Below are 16,359 nucleotides of genomic sequence, written 5' to 3' on the forward strand. Positions count from 1 at the left end.
CTAAGCATCTAATAAGGTAAAATATTTTCCCTATAAATTGTAGATTACAGGGAAATTATAGATTATTTCTTGCTGATGAGGACATATCACACTGTGCTTGCAACCTTCAAGTATCCATTCATCTATTTTCTAACTGCTGCTTCCAGTTCAAGGTTGAAGGCAAGCCAAAGCCTATTCCAGCAAGCAACGGGCCCACCCTGGTCAGACCATCAGTCCAGCACAGAGCCAACACAGACGCATACACACTCACACCAGGGCCAGTTTTTCCAGTTTAATCTTCCAGTATGTCTTTGGACTGGAAGGACATGGGAGAACCTGGAGGAAACCCACATGGAACATGGGGAGAACATACAGATTTGGCCCAGATAATACCCAGGTCTGGAATTGAACCCTGGGGCCCCAACACTGCGAGGCTACAATGCTGAACACTGCTCCACCATGCCACCCTCATAACATGACAATAAAGGGAAAAATAATATGATTCTGTGTACCCAGTTGTTATCTTGCTTGGTTGGTTATTGTCCATGTTCTAGGTTGAGTGCTTAATTTGTGGGGTTTACTTCAGTCCACCACACACAGAATGGAAAAACGTAGACGTGAACGGTGATTATTTCAGAACAACTGTCACGCTCTTTTAACAAAATCTTCAGTCCCCCCGTCCAGTGGATTAATGTGGAATGTCGGCTTTATATGAGATGGTCAAAAGGCTGCTGTCACTCTGTGACAGCTATATCTCTTTCCTAATGCTCTATTGATCAGTGTTAATCAAGTTCGAACATAAACCCATCTGGAATTTCTTTTCTTTGTTCGCCTTCTGCTAAGAATTGTTTGCAGAACTCAGTCAGGAAGAGTTCCTTGACCGGATTTAAGCCAGAGCCTCTGATGATAACCTTTGCACTTCTGCATTCCTTTGATGCAGTCCTCTTTCGTTCCGGATGGCCTAGATAATTTTCAATTCCAATAGCTATAAAAAACGGATCTATGCTGTGCAAACCACTAAACCTAATTAAAATTACACAGGAGAAATGAACTATGAAGGCAGTGCATTTAAAAGGGCCTGTTTACTGTGTTTGTTTCATTAAGTGTGCTAGTGCTCAAATTCTCCAGTGCTCCAAACTGGAGGCCGTGATTAAACGCAGTGGCTGAAGGGGGGCTGTCAGCTTCGCTGATCGCCTTTCCCGAACAGATTTAATTACAAATCCCTGAACTGAAGGTCCCGGCGCACGCACTTTGTCCAGATCTTGGAATTTCTTTCATGTACCATTCTGCCAGCAAGGTCATTACCACAGCTTTTCCTGGAATCGTTTCCCAGTAGCACGAGTCTTGAATTATGATGGTATAATAGTTAGACCGTTTTACCCTTGATTTATGAAATAATTATGTTCCTTAGTAATATATATTTTATAAATTTGTATTTGTCATAAACTTTCTTAAAACCTTTGTCATAACCCTTCTTTATTTTTTATTGATTGTTTTCTTCCCAGTACAGTTGAGGGGAGCTGTTTAGGACAGCGGATAACAGCCCAACATTTTACTGCTCTACATTTGCTTCTGGTCACCTGAACTCCTGGTGTGCATTGAGCATACACTGATCTTTGTGTCTGTGTGCTGCAGGACATTAATTGTTATACAAGTTATTCATGATGTAGAATTATGCAGAATGGTACTTAAAAAATGAATGTGTATGACTCCAAAGTGATCAGCTGTAATTATTGTAGGTTAAGCATAGTGTGCATTTTCTATGTGTAGTTCAACAAGCCTCTTGTCGTGTTTATATAGAGTGACGGTAGTATTCTGTTTCTGTTTACTGCTATTTTTAGACGTTGATACTGGTCTTTAGACCAGCAATTGTTACAGGTGATCAGGGATGACTTATTTTTCTTTTATTCAGACTGGGGTCATTTTATGTAGCCTTGATTTATAAGAATTGCTCGATGTCTTTTCTTCCCTCTTATTATCGGTGGCCAGGAAAATCAGTCTTTCCCTTTTAATGGTGACATTCAGTGTAACCTCCCCTCTCTGCCTTGTGTGACTTAATGTAAAAGCCCCGTGGCGCTCACCACAAGATGTAGGGGTCATGGGATATTATCATAACTAGACGTTGTGAGTGGTGTACGACTTGACGAGGTTAATTGGTACCAATATTGAATGGTGTACAGTCTGCTTGCACACAACTTTATTTGGGCAGAGCTGAACAAAAAAAAAACTTAATTGAATGATGTGGCAGCAATATTAAATTCCACAGAGATGAATTGATAAACTCCAAATAGTCTTTTGGAAAATTGGAGAGAAGGGGCTGATGGGTAGTAGGATGATTTCTTGGGTGAGGGCTGTTCTCTGTGGAGCCTCAAGTGGGTAAGACGTCTCTGCTGGCTCAGACGATCCTTCCTGCTGGAGGCCAATGGACAAGAAGGCTGGGGCGAGGGGTGGCAAAATTATGACATCTCCTGGGATTCCGGAAAACTTTGCCCCATCCTAGTTTATCCATTTGGCTTTCTTTCACAAGAGGCAGGTGACGGCCTTGAGATTGAGAGAGGGAGAGAAAGAGTGCTTGTTTTAAATAGCTGTGCTCAAGCCAGGAATTTACTGTCTGCTTTTGAGACCTAAATTTGTGGCTTTTTTTGTACTTCGTTTGTGGTTTTCAGCAGAACGGTGCTGTGAGATGCGTATAGATTTGGAAGAAAACTTCAGCTAGTTATTGATTTTACCTTTTTACAGGGTCATTTTAACCACCTGTGTATTTATTTCACCTTATTTTATGGGCATCACCCGGTCGTACCAGCAAATAAACACCTTCCTATTTCCCCCGTCAAGCGTCTGTGTGTGGCTCATAGCTCCTGCTGAGAAGTAGAATCCACCCATTTGAGCTTGCTTTCACAAATTCTTCTGTGGGAGCCAAGCTGAGTCTGGAGACTGAGAGTTCTGCATAGTTCTCTTTTTCTCTCTTTTAATGTGAAATACTGTCGCAATTGGAACTTGTTGCTCAATTGCTGATGTGACTTCACTCTCGGAGGGGGGGATGTTTTAGGAAGGAAGTGCCTGATGTTTAAAAATACTTGGGCTCCGTCACAACCAACTTCTGGTTTTAGAATGTAATGAAAATAATTTAGTCAAATTCATTCTGATTTTGAAGGTATGCTTTGAGTAAGACATTCTAAATTTGCTTACACTGTTGGGGGGAAAAAAAAAGTCTTCCAGGCACCCACATGTGGCCTTAGCGGTGATAGATTAAGATGAGATAAATCTTTTCTTTTAAAGCTTCTTTTCTTTCCGCATTCTCCTGAGGTCAGTCCAGTGTAACAGCTACTTTTTTGTTCATCTCCATAACTGGAAGTCCTTAAACCAAGTTACAACGGTGTTGTGCACTACAGTTACCAAGTAGCTGTAGAAAAGCATGTTTAGTGTATTATTAGTTTGAAATGCAGAGCAGCAGATAATAAATTCTCCACCTTTTGCTGATCTTAGACTTTTTTTTAAATGCATACAGTACAGATGGATTGGAGAAAGGCCTGCATTAGCTTTTAGCCCTGAAACTTTTTTAATTCAGCGTCACACTCAATTCCACAGCCTGTGGGACCTCAAACCTTTACACTAGAACTCCACTTACTACAGTTTCTCTGCCTGTCCCTACTCGCCTGTTTACAGCTGATAAGAGGGTAAACAAAGGCCCCTTTAATGTAAGCATAATCCAGTCCTATGAGGCCATTTGGGGGGAAAATATGCCGATTTGCTCATTTTGAGGAAATGGATAAAAACATGATCAGGAAAGGTCTGTCTCTCTAATCTCCTAATGCTTTAAATTAGGAATGGGAATAACGTGATGGAAATGGTCCCCTGGAACAGCAACTGGAGAAATATTTAGCTTGCAAGAAAATATCGTCAGTTCCATCATTCAAGTCTCGTTAATAAAAAAGACATTGGGTGCATTACTGTTTTCATATGTTAAACTGTATTACATTATAATATATATTCAGTTAAGATTGGATTGTCCAGGCGGGCTGAACAAAACCACAGTATGCATTTCTGCTGTGAAGCTGAAGTCCAGCATGATTTTATTATAAAATCAGGAGCAGGTGTGTAATCTGTTAAAATAAGACTGTATGGAAAAATCGCACTGAGGTCAGATGCTGTATACAGTTACGAGCCCACTTACAATATGTGCTCCTTCAAGTGCTTGTAAAGGGAAAATCAAGCACTGTTTGACCAGTGCGTATTTGCCTGGATGCCTTTCCTGACACTAATTGTTAGGCTGTGTAAATGTACTCAGTGGCTGCCACGAAGCACAGGAATGCTGAAGCTGGGGATGTAGGCTGTCTTGGTGCCACAGAGGATGTGCTCTTAGTTAGAGGTGTCCTAATCCCTCCATAAATATGGCATGTCCTGTTGTGGGCTGTTATTGACACCTGCTGAGGCCACTCTTCTGATTGGATGTGCTCCTACACACTGATGGCCAAAGGGCAGTTAGGATTAGTGATTGAAGGCTGGCGGGGTCAGGACCTAGTGTCTGTGATTGATTGACTGCCCCTTTACATGCTGTAGTTTTTATTTTCTAAAAGCAGGAAGGCTTTCCAGGGAAGCCAGACTCCGTTCCCACCCCAGAGATGAAACACTTCTGGAATGTCTCGTCATGTAGGGAAGTGCACAGAAGGCTACAGGGTTAGGGGGCTGGCTGCAAGAATCATTTGCCTTTGTCAGTAATGCTGGCACCCTGAGCAACAATCCCTTTCCAATCTCTAGAACATTTGGCCAGATATTGTTTTACATCCTTGGAGCTTAGCATCAGTGTTGCCCTTGGAAAGGGCAGTTTGTTAATCACCTTCTCTCTCCAGGAAAACTGTCCAGAATAGCAAAAGAATATTAACTCAGAGCTTTGTAGTTTAGCCCTGGATTAGTGCTAGTCTTGGACTGCAGAAATCAGCTGCCAATGGAATGACAAAAAAATGAAGCCTTTATTTCTGGACACCATTAACCTCAAGCTGTCATTGATGAGCCAAAGCAATGTGGAACCTTGCTATGAGTGTTTATTCATATTGTGAAATATTTTATTTCTTCAACATACAATGTTGTTTTGCAAACACTGCAAAAAGCCAAGTTCTATAATTCCGTGTTGATGCCATCCACTGTGTTCGTTCCACCATCCAGTGGCACATCACCTTCTACATGCAAAAGGCTGAAAAAATAATTTGAAGCTTTAAGGCCCCTTCAACATTTACTGCAGAAGAGCACTAATTCCTCTTCTGTGGTGGTGGTATGGGGTATGACCAAATGGCAAAAGGTTGGAGTTTCAGTTAAATCCCTTGTTTTTTAAAAATGTCCTACTTCAAATTTTTGGTTGTCTTGTCTGAGGTAGGATAAAGAAGACTTCCATCCTCCCGTCAGTGTGTGGTAATTCTTGGTAGTTTTAGATTTGCATTGAAAGAAGCAAGATTTGTGTCTTTGTGATCTGTCTTTGATCATCCAGAGCCATTTCATCCAGAGAGATGCTTTGAAGATGTAGTGACGTTGTCCTTGCAACAAAAGCGTATTCCCAAATCCTAAATTGGTATGGCTTCGAATGACATTAACATGGGAGCCACACCATGCCATAAGTTTTGAAATCTTGAAAGAAACAGAAACATCTAGATGAAAAGCTTGGATCAAATTGGATACTAGTCACTAAATAAACTACATGTGCCAACTGAGACTTTATTTGTAGCTTTTGTTATGTATACAACTGGCTTCTCTGATCCAGAAGTCAGTGTTCTTCCCTTTACATTTTCACAGCAGAAAGTAAGACTGATTCCAGCTTGATGTCTGCAGGTTTATAGTGATGTGAACAGACAGCTCACTCTACCCTGAGGTTATGGGAATAAGTTTCTTGATATGCTTCAGGCTCAGAGGCTGCTGCAGAAGTGGCAGGTGTCCCTCAGGCTCCGTCACATTTTATCATCGTCCCGGCTCTCTGGGTTAACTGTGCTTTGACTTTGCATTGCCTGGATTGACCCTGACAGCCCCCCCCCACAGAATACACATATCTCTAAACATTGCAAGTGATTCTGGCTGCACTGTTAATCTGTGTGTTAGAAGACTGGCAGCCGCAAAAGAAAATATGTACTATCTGAAACAATCACGGGATTCAGATGAACAAACTGGCCCTTACCAAGAATAGAAAAGACCCTATTTCATAATAGGGGACTCAGGAGTTTAGAAAATGTTTTTTTAGGACTTCCAGCCTGTAGTTTGTTTTGTCTTAATTTGTGACCATGTGGTAGATTTCTATCCCCTTATGCATATTGATGAATGAATACATGTATAATGTTCCCTGTGTCCATGTGCTCTACAAAAGTAGCAGTGAGCAGATTCAATGCCAGTAGTAATATTGTGCTAAATGTCTAAAAAACAAGGAGCTACGCCAGATTGAACATCTTCATAGTTCTGGCTGTGATCATGTTTTCGTCAACTTTGCTGATGTCAAGCTCTCATTTTAGAATTTCTTAAGACATTTTTACAGTCTGAAAAGATTAATAAAAGACAACCTCTCCGTTAAAAGGGATTGAGGAATTAATCAGTAATTCACCGGTTTCACTGCAGGATGGGGGATACAAGGATCTCTACTCAATGGCTTTTCCAGTCTAAGCCTCCATATCCCTTCTTTTGGGTTTTGCTCTGTACTCCAAACACACACCTCCCCTGTTTATTTTAGGCTTTTTTTGTAAAATGTAATGGATTATTTCAACACATTTCTTGATCCTTGTAGAAGCCAGTTTCAAGTGGAGAGGATTAGAGCAGTAAATACTTTCCCCTTTGGTACCAATCTGAAAAGCTACTTGAAACACACAGGTCTGGATAGGAAAGTTGCACTTTGCCTCAGAATGCCCTTAATTCCTGTACTGCTTTTGTTTTCACCCCCAAGCAATTTTTCAGCCAAAGTGATGATCAGTTTATAAAAGCAGTAAGACGACGAGGCTCCTCTATTGATGAATTCTCAATGTCGTTTCTGGAGCAGCAATACTGATGAAAGCCGATAAGCTGTCTGATAGTTGCGCTGTGGTAGAACATGCTACTCCTGGTGTCCTCGCTCAAAAGCTTAATCGCTTTATTGTATATAGCACATCTTGTTTTTAGAAGATGCCTTATGAGCCCTTTTCATTTTCAGCTTGAGACAAGTTAAACAGCAGTTCAATGCTGAATGTATCGGATGGTTTTAACTGACAAAAGTTTGCACTAGCAAGGTTTTCTGGGAAATAAACTGAACCAGAACTCACGAATTGTGATGCTGAAGCTCAGGGTGCAACAAGAATTCCCACAAAGACATAACTAATTTTTAATTTTGTAGCAGTTAAATCTGACCTCTTCAAGCTAATAAAAAAATGAAATATAAGTTTGCACTTAATCTTCTGTGGCTTCTCCCACTGCTGATTGATTATAATGCATCTGTTAATGCTCTGTCAATGGCAGTGTTCTGTTAGGAAACTTCTTGTCCCAGGTTCCAAACAAACACCTTTCCTCTCCTGTATTTCAGTATAACTTTGTTGGGAGGATTCTCGGCCCGAGAGGACTGACCGCCAAACAGCTGGAAGCAGAAACTGGTTGCAAGATCATGGTCCGGGGGAAGAGTTCGATGAGGGACAGGAAGAAGGTAAGCTTATTTGTTGGGGGAAATATCCCCTCTCCCTTTCCCTGTAGTAGCTTTTCTGAAATCCGCAACCCCTCCAGTGGCCCTTTTGCTGCACTTCCCTAAAGAAACTAACACTGTATGCGTCGGCCCTATCTTTTGTTCCCCAGATCCAATTGTATTTAACGTGAAATAATAAAAGCAGCACATGGAGCTGCCAAATAATTCTTCAAACTGTTTTAACTCTTAACCGTTTTAAAAATAAAGCAAAACGCTTTAAACAAAGTATAGAAATGGAAACCTGCACAAAGAAAATGGGTTAACACGTGAAGAAAGAAGACAACTGACCACCCTATCATGTTTTTAACTAGCAATATCTACACTAGCTATACTTCTCCCTGTAGACTAATTTCTGCAAAATCATGTTAAAATGTTCATGTAGGGACTTAATGGCACTACTGTGTACTACAATATTAAATTCAGGTATGCCTATATTAAAATGATTGAAATTGTTAGTTTGCTATCATGATTAGGATTTTTCTCCACGAGATTTTCTGAATCTTACGTGAAAATACAGCCTGATCAAACGTCTGGCACATTTCCAGAACATAAGCAGAGAGGAAAATAGCTTGTAAAGTGATGACAGTATGGCTGCTAAGTTAAAGAACTTATTTTGAGCTGGGGTTGCAGTTGTTAAGATTTTAGCTACAGTTGTAGATGAAAGAACATGTTGAATGTTGCCTACAGGTTCTTGGACAACACAGCAAGAGAACTAGTGCATTACTGTTCCTTATATAGTGGAAAAATGTTTGATCTTATTACACATCTTCAGAAATGTCATTGAAAATCTAAAACACTTCTCTGTTTTGTCGATGTTAAAGAGTGATGTTAGTCTAATTAACAAGTTGCATTCTTTTATGAAAACGGAAGATCTTATGAAAACAGCTTTTATTTTCCATATAGACTAATGTACAGCTCATGGTGGCGTACGTTGGTCCGTAGGAATAATAGCTCTCTATTTCAGAACAGAAGTAGTTAATTTGAGATGCTAGCTGTGTCTTAGTGTAGTTAATTTGTCAGAATGCAGAGCTGTTTTATAGAACAGTCGCCTGAGACAGGAGAGTGCACTTTATATTTTCCTTTGGGGAAGTCCTGCCTAGAGGGTGAGTGATTTTGCAGGAGGCGGGAATGATTGCTGAATGCAGAGGATTCCCAGAAGAGACCCCATAACTGAAGATTCAGTTCTGCAGCTGCTGTGTTCTAGTGTTTTTTTTTATTACTGCCTGCCTGGGCTGAGCAGGTAAACACCAGATCTGTAATCTCCAATGAGTCGGCTTTAGATAAGTCCGTGTTTGTTTGATTTCAGCCACACTGGGGTTGTCTGGCTATACACAGGATAGAGTGAATTGAAAAACGTTTAATTGGGGAAACATAAGCTTTTGTAGCTGTAAATTTAGACGTGTTCAGTTTGATTACGGCATACTTTGATTTTAATGTACAACACTGCACCTACCCCTTTTCATTATTTCCTTTCCTTTGCTGAGGTGCAGAGACTTGTGGCTGCTCTGGGCAGTTACTGACACGTAACTTATTGATTCAGTTTTTGTACTGATTTTTTATTTTGTAATTGGAGTGGGGCTGGTGGGGGATTGTTCCTGAAAATAGCAATAGAGCCATACAATGTTCACTCTTCCAAGTATTTCAACCACCTACTTTGGCTTCTGTCTTCTTTGAATGGGATACAGTGGTTCAGTAGCTCTGTGGGAGCTACCAAAATCAGCCCCATATTCCATAGCACATGAGATTTCATTACCAGTCTAGGGAACTTGAGTTATTTGGAGCTGATTTTCATTCTTTGTTTTTATTTTCAAACATTCTCATTGAAAGGAGGCAGAGTATATAATTCAGTCGGTTTATTCAGAATCCATTAACTCTGCTGTCTTTATTCTCTCAATAATTTAGTTTCTCCTTCACCTCAGGGCCCGGTCTGTTGGTGGCTAACAGAGCAGGGAGATGGGCATGGCCGTAGAGTGGAACCACTGCGCAGTTGCTTAAGCACTAGGAGGGATGGGAGGAGATTCACAGTTTCAGCTTAACTGGGTAAAGGAAAGAGGTGGAGGTAGCTCTCAAAGGGGTAGTTCCTTTAGCTTTCAAGTCATCTGTTTTTAATCATTTTTTTTCACTGATCTATTACAGTCAGAACTTGGCCAAGATATTAGGATCTCCACCCTGAATAGCTTGTTAGACCGTAGTGAGCAGCTTGGCATTTGTAAGGTTTTGATATTTGCAGCCTTCCTACCAGTAGTATCAACCTTCATCATCTTCTTCAATACCTTTAATACCAAATGGATCACATAATTTAATGGGAGTCTGTACAGTAATGTTCCTTGGAAAAAGTCCAACCAAAAATCTAAGATTTAAACTTTTTTGACCATGTCAAAAGTTTATTATTCCATTAGTAGTCCTCCTTAAACTTAAGCTATCTAAAAAAAGAGCCACCTGACCTAGCGCTCCCTAGTATAACGTGAAAGGAAATGGAATGTTAAGTATCTGGTGGTATTGAATTAGATCTGTTTGACTTCTTTTACCATTTTAATTATAATGTACTAAATTTAAACAAAATAATGTTACTTGTTGATTTGATAACAAAGGCAAGGGTCGGAAATGGGGTTGAAGAACAAATATATATTATTTTTTTCATGGCCTTCAGCAAAGCAAAGTGTAATTTTTGTGCTTGGTCCCTGCAACATCAGGAATTGATGTTAATCTGTTATGTTTTTGACAATTTCATTGGGATTTATTATTTTTCCCTATAACCCTTCATATTTTTATGTTGTGACTTCACATAAACTAGTTTCTGTTGTGATGAGCTCTTTTTATTTTGGTGGAGACAAAAGTCTTTGTCAGGCATGTCCAGAACCCAGCAGAGTTTTAGTCCTAAAAATGAGATTAAAAACATTGGAGGAGAGCAGCTACTCCTTACATAATATTAAAAAGCCAAGCTTTTTTACATTTTTGTTTTGAGCAAGGAAACATTTACAGGGAAGTGGTCTAGTTGAATCTGGCTGTTTTCAGTGTCTTGACAGCTCCCCAGGCAAGCCTACAGCACAGTGTTTGAGGCAGGTATTTGGAAGGTTGCTGTGTGTACTAGGGCAGCAAGCTGTGAATCATGGTGGATTGGAAGAGACATTCACAGTTCCTGTTGCCTGTCATACCAGAAAACCATTGTCCTTTCTCAGGGGTTGGGTAATGAGAGATTTTAATCTAAAGAAGACAAACACCAAAACAAGCAAAGCTTCCATTTCTTAACCAAGATCAAGGTGGCTTGTGGTCTGAGCAGATCACACATGAGAGAATCATCACATACAGAATCTTTTGTACTTGGTAGAACACAAGGTTTTGAAGTACAGTGAGCTTTCTTCTTCAGACGTTGCAGCTGTGTATCTAGTTCTGTGATCACGCTTTCATGGGATTACTGTAAGAGTAAAGAAATGCTGATTGAAGAGTTGTTTTGAGTTTAGTGATCATGTGTTCTGAATGATCAGCAAGATTTTTGTACTGTTCTTTGTAAGTGCTCTAATTTTCTTTATTTTCATTTGTGGACTTCTTTTATTTCTTTCATTTGGTTTACAGTTGCTAGTAGATGCAGTTGTTCCCACTTGAATCCCTTTGGCCTGATGGCATTTAGAGTGCTAATGATGTGGAGTATATCTTCCCACTGGAACAGGTGCCGCAGTTGAGACTGAGACTTAGTGATCATGTACAAATGGTGTGAACTATGCTTACTGCAAATGTCCCCTAGCTGTCTGTGTTGATAGAATTGTTATTTTTAGCTTGCTGTGATTTTAGACATCAGAAGGCGACACAGGCCCTGAATTGTACAACGCACGTTGTACAGTGCAAGCAAAGCACCTTTTGAGGACAACCTACAAGAACTGAAAACTTGTGCTGTGTTATTATGCTGAGCCACCTGGGAAATGTCCTTGAGAAACCAAAAAACTACCTAAAATATTCATTGTTTATTAATGTAGCTTTTCTTCACCTGTTGACTTCAGAGAGTTCATATGGAGCAAGTGCTTTCTTAACTGCACAACAGAACAGTTTCTTGGCTACTATGTCATAGTGTCTCCAGTTTTCTGGAGATTTCTAGTCTGGAGTTCAAGCCTAGAGCTAAAGAAAATATCCTGCAGGTTGCAAGAAGTGAAGAGATTTTACATGTTTAATGTGTTTCAATTTTTCTAAAATAAAACGTAATTGCAAATTAAAGAAATACCATAATGCAAATCTTTAGGAATTGTTGTGCTGTTTAGGAATATGGTGTATACACTTACACTGGCTTTCTTGAGCATTTTGAAGAACAAAAGAATGTGAAGCCATTAGTGACAAACTGTTGCAGGCGATACATTTGTCTGTAATTGTTTCATAGCAACAGATTGCCTGTACAGTCTGTTCAAAGCTCTTAAGTTTCACATGTGTTGGGTACAGTGCCTGCTGGGATTCACAGTCTACATTTTACAGTGAGACAATTCTGTTGCTCAGACAACCTACATTTGACAGCGGACAAGGAGTTTACTAACAGCAAAAAAAAGTGTCTTATATCTGTAACTCCAGTAGTGCTCCTGTCTGGGTGATGGTAGCTGTGTAGTAGGCTTGTACTTTAATTGTAATGGCAGATCTGAGTGTGATTAGTTTACATTGGCCAAGAATAATATGGTGATCTAGCCAGTTGGCCTTTAGGAATATAATGTATACACTTACACTGGGATGGTTTTATGAAGTATTTTGAAAAACAAAAAGTGAAGCCGTTTATCACAAATTTTTAGCGATACATTTAAGCCTTTAAGTCAACTGCCTTTGAAGTGCTTGCCTTAAAGTACTAAATATGGGTCTACTAAAAGTAGTTTTGGCAGCTAAACTGGTTGTTTTGTCGATGTTTCTAGCTGTTGCTTATTTCTTTCTACCGCTCTATTTTTGTGGCACCCTGACTGATCTTTTATTTGTCGTTTTTGCCGACTGTCAGAAGAGCAGAGTAATGCCATGTGATTTTTTTGAGAGTTAAGAGAAATAATCTTGGACATAATTGGGAGAAAGACAGGAGTAGAAACACCGTTCTCTGACAGTAGCAGCTCTCTTTGTGGCGTTTTCTCGAAGGCTCTGAACAGGCATTTGTGTAATAATCAGGAGCACTTTTCCTTTAAGCCCAAGGCAGTTTAACACTGTATCCCCTCCTGCTCAGATTGGTGCACACATGAAGCGTGGGCTTGGGCTAATTCGTGTGGCTGCAGAAAAGCAGTTACATATGGCTGAGTTAACCTGTAGGTCTGGTTCTATCTCTGATTTATCATACTGCTTACTCCTGAAGAAGCTGAGAGTGCAGGCCAGGGGTAACTTAAATCCCACGGTTGTACTATATTCTTCATTCAGCATGCAGTCATAGAGTCCTTGAGGATTTTGGAGGTGCTGCTATTCAACCCTGAGACTACAGAAGGATCCAATGAAAAGATAAGTGGGGGTGAGAATTATCCAATTTATGTGAATTGAAGAGTATTCTGTGAATTTCAACATTTAAAAGTTCAGATTTTACCCCAGCCAAGGTTACATAAATGAAAATTTACTTTTCTTTGCCAGGTCTCAGCAGTTAGTGCCTTTTTTGCTCAGCTATAACAGTAGCATATTTAAAGGTGTGAATAGTCCTAATTGTCAGGTTTTTTCAGCCACAGCTTGCATTTGTGAATTCTTTTCCTCATAACTAAGCAAATCAAAGTGCTTCTCAACTGTATGACACCAGCACCTACATACTGAAGATCTCTTGTTCTGCTCCAGCGTCACCCCACAACAGAATGGGGTCAGGAAATGAACATCTCATTACACATCATGCACCTTTCTAATCCACTACACTATTGAAAAGAGCCGAGCCTATGAGGCACAATTGTGATGGTATTGGTGTTTCTTTTGATACAGGAAGAACAGAACCGGGGCAAACCCAACTGGGAGCATTTAAATGAGGATTTACATGTTCTGATCACCGTGGAAGACACTCAGACCAGGGCAGAGATCAAGATGAGGAGGGCCGTGGAGGAGGTGAAGAAGCTGCTAGTACCTGCGGTGAGTAATGACACCAGTTGGCACCTGTGATGGAAGAGTTCTACTGGAGCAGAGCTGGGTGGCATGGTGGAACAGTGGTTAGCATTGCTGCCTTGCAGAGCTGGGTTCAATTGCAGGGCTGCTATTTACATGGAGTTTGTATATTCTTCCTGTGTTTGTGTGTTTCCACCAGATGGTCCAGTTTCCTACCAAATTCCAGAGACATGCTGGGAGGTTAATTGGCTTCTGGGACAATTGGCCCTGGTGTGAGTGAGTGCGTTTGTGTCGGTCTGCCCTGTGATCTGTGACTGAGATCCCCTGCCTTGCGCCCATGGCTTGCTGGGATAGGCTCCGGCTCCTCCACAACCTTGAATTGGATGAAATGGATCGATGGAACAGAGCTTGGATAAAAAAGCTGAAAGCAGTCACATTTAAGTGTTAAGTGGGTTTCAGAAAAATGTTTTGATCTAGATTTTTTTTTAGTTTTGCAACTTCTCCCATTGTCATTGAGCATTACTTGAGGTTCGCTTGTCAGCAAGTTTCTATTCAGATGTCTGAGATGCAGAGCAGAGTAAGTTGACAGCTGTTAAGCCTGGGAACCCCGGTGAGGCGATGAATGGCAACACTGACCTCCTGAAAAGCATCCAGGCTGTGGAGGCCACAAGTGATTGTTTATTTCAGAAGCTGCTGTGCCTGAGGCCCTTCTGCATTAATGTGATTGTGCTCACAGCGGGTTTGGAATAATTTAATCAAAGTTTCTTAATCCCACTAATGCAAGGTTTACATTTTGTATTTCTTCTTTTTTTGTGTATGTGGCAAAGTATTGAAGAGTCCCACCATTATAAACCATCAGGGATCAGTTTGTGCGATGGGTTCTGGAATTGTAATATAGGGATACGTCTTTTATCTGCTGTATCCTTACCAGCCCTGCTTCCTTGCATTTAAATATAGTGCTTGTCTATAGGAAGGGACCACTTTACCCCCCACTGAAGTGCAGTTGAAGCAGAGAAGTGTGAAACTATTTTGCCAGTTGAATTAAGGGGAAACATCAGAAAACTAGATTATACAAACCCAGAGAGGAATTTAGACAGTGGAATAATTCTGTTAAATTCAGAGCTCCATTGCAAGCAAAAAAAGTATTTGTGTGAAAGATTTCTTATTTGCTGCATTTTCTCATGTAACCTTTACTGTTGGAATTCAGCAAGATGCACAACATGTCCGGGGAGCAAGGAGTTACAAGAGGACATGCCTAGATTCTGATGTTCCTATGTTTTGCTTTCATTCTGACAGAAGCAAAACCAAAAAAAAATGGATCCAATGAGAAAGCAGTTTTCTCACTAAAGCAGAACCGAAATCGTCTGTCGATTTCAACACTGGTCTTGCACGCAGTTTAGTTCTTCCCTTTAAAGCTGCAATAAAAATAGTCATTGGTGTGGGTGCTACTTAATGAGAAGGCCTGAGAGCTAGTTGGCCATGGGATATACTTTGCATATGTGGTAGCTAGAATAGGCATTCAATGACTCCAGGTTGTGGAATATAATGATTTCAGCTCTGGTCTGTGTGAAAGTAGTGCAGGGAAAGATTATCTTCCCTCAACAGGTACAGCACAGAAAATCAGACCTGCTCTGCTCTCTCGCAGTACTTTGAAATCTTGGAAAAAACAACGTGATGAAATCCTACATGAGACGTTGTCATGCATTGCTATATATATATTCCTGCATTGATGACTTGTTCTGCAAAAACGAATCTTTGTTCCTCATTAATATATGACTATCATAAAATGTATTCCTGTATGTCAGTAGGTACAATACTTCCACCTTATGCCAGATTGGAGGCCTTGACTTCCGAGTCTTTGACACATATCAAAATGTTCTGCTGTGCTTTCCCTTTGTGACACAACCCAGATGAGTAGCAGTTTAGCATTAAAAGTGTTAAAACTAAAAGCACTTTCCCTCCTGGATCCCTCTCCGGTTGCTTTGCCATTGTTTTTCCAGTGTTCCATAACCCCTCACTCCAGAGCGTCACTGCTCAGTGTGGAGGAAGTAATTAGGGGGTATCGTACAGGGGGTCCCAGGTCATGGACAGTGAGCATGCACAGCTGTGCTACATACATTGCACAGTATTCAAAGAGAAAGGGAATCAGCTTTCAGCTGTTAAGTAATTATTTAGGCTTATGTAGTTTAGGCCTTGCTTATAAAAGACATGGGCAGCTGAAACTGGAAATAGATGGGGAGGAGTGAGGGTAGGAGGGCACTTAAGCAAAATCTAATTTCTTTTAACATGCTGAAATAAATTTGATTAAGCCATTGAGGAGTGAACTCAATAGGTACATGAGTTTAACGATGGGCTTCTCTTTTCTATTCAAAAGCGTGAAATTGTCTTTATTAAATTGCTCAGGAAACAAATAGGGTCTCAAGCATTTTTTTCCAGCAAAGGAAGATTTAATCGCTTTGCTTTGAATTTCTTTTAAATGTGCTGCAGCTGTTTGTATGTTTGGAGCTCGAGTGAATCCACACAAACATAGAATCGCTTTTAACTTTTGCATTAAAGTGGTAGGAGCGCTGCATATTTTAGGTTCTGCTAGCTTTTGCAGTTATGAATCCTTAACGCCCACCCTCTGGCCATCAAAGAGTCCACTTTGGAAGCCTGTGCTGTTCTCTGCGTTTGATTTTGTCAATAGG

The 16,359-nt window shown here is 40.4% G+C and overlaps 1 protein-coding gene across 4 annotated transcripts in view; it reads left to right on the forward strand.

Moving 5' to 3' along the window:
• The window catches only part of qkia (QKI, KH domain containing, RNA binding a), an 80,379-nt gene that overhangs the window by 34,991 nt on the left and 29,029 nt on the right, over positions 1–16,359 (forward strand). For all 4 annotated transcript variants that reach the window (XM_088933127.1, XM_088933131.1, XM_088933130.1 and 1 more), the window contains exons 3-4: positions 7,502–7,618; positions 13,556–13,699. In XM_088933127.1, the coding sequence (XP_088789253.1) occupies positions 7,502–7,618; positions 13,556–13,699 (261 nt within the window). The remainder of the gene's footprint in view (positions 1–7,501; positions 7,619–13,555; positions 13,700–16,359) is intronic.

This window comes from Atractosteus spatula, chromosome 14, assembly GCF_055471065.1.
Source record: "Atractosteus spatula isolate fAtrSpa1 chromosome 14, fAtrSpa1.hap1, whole genome shotgun sequence".
NCBI classification, from domain to species: Eukaryota; Metazoa; Chordata; class Actinopteri; order Semionotiformes; family Lepisosteidae; genus Atractosteus; species Atractosteus spatula.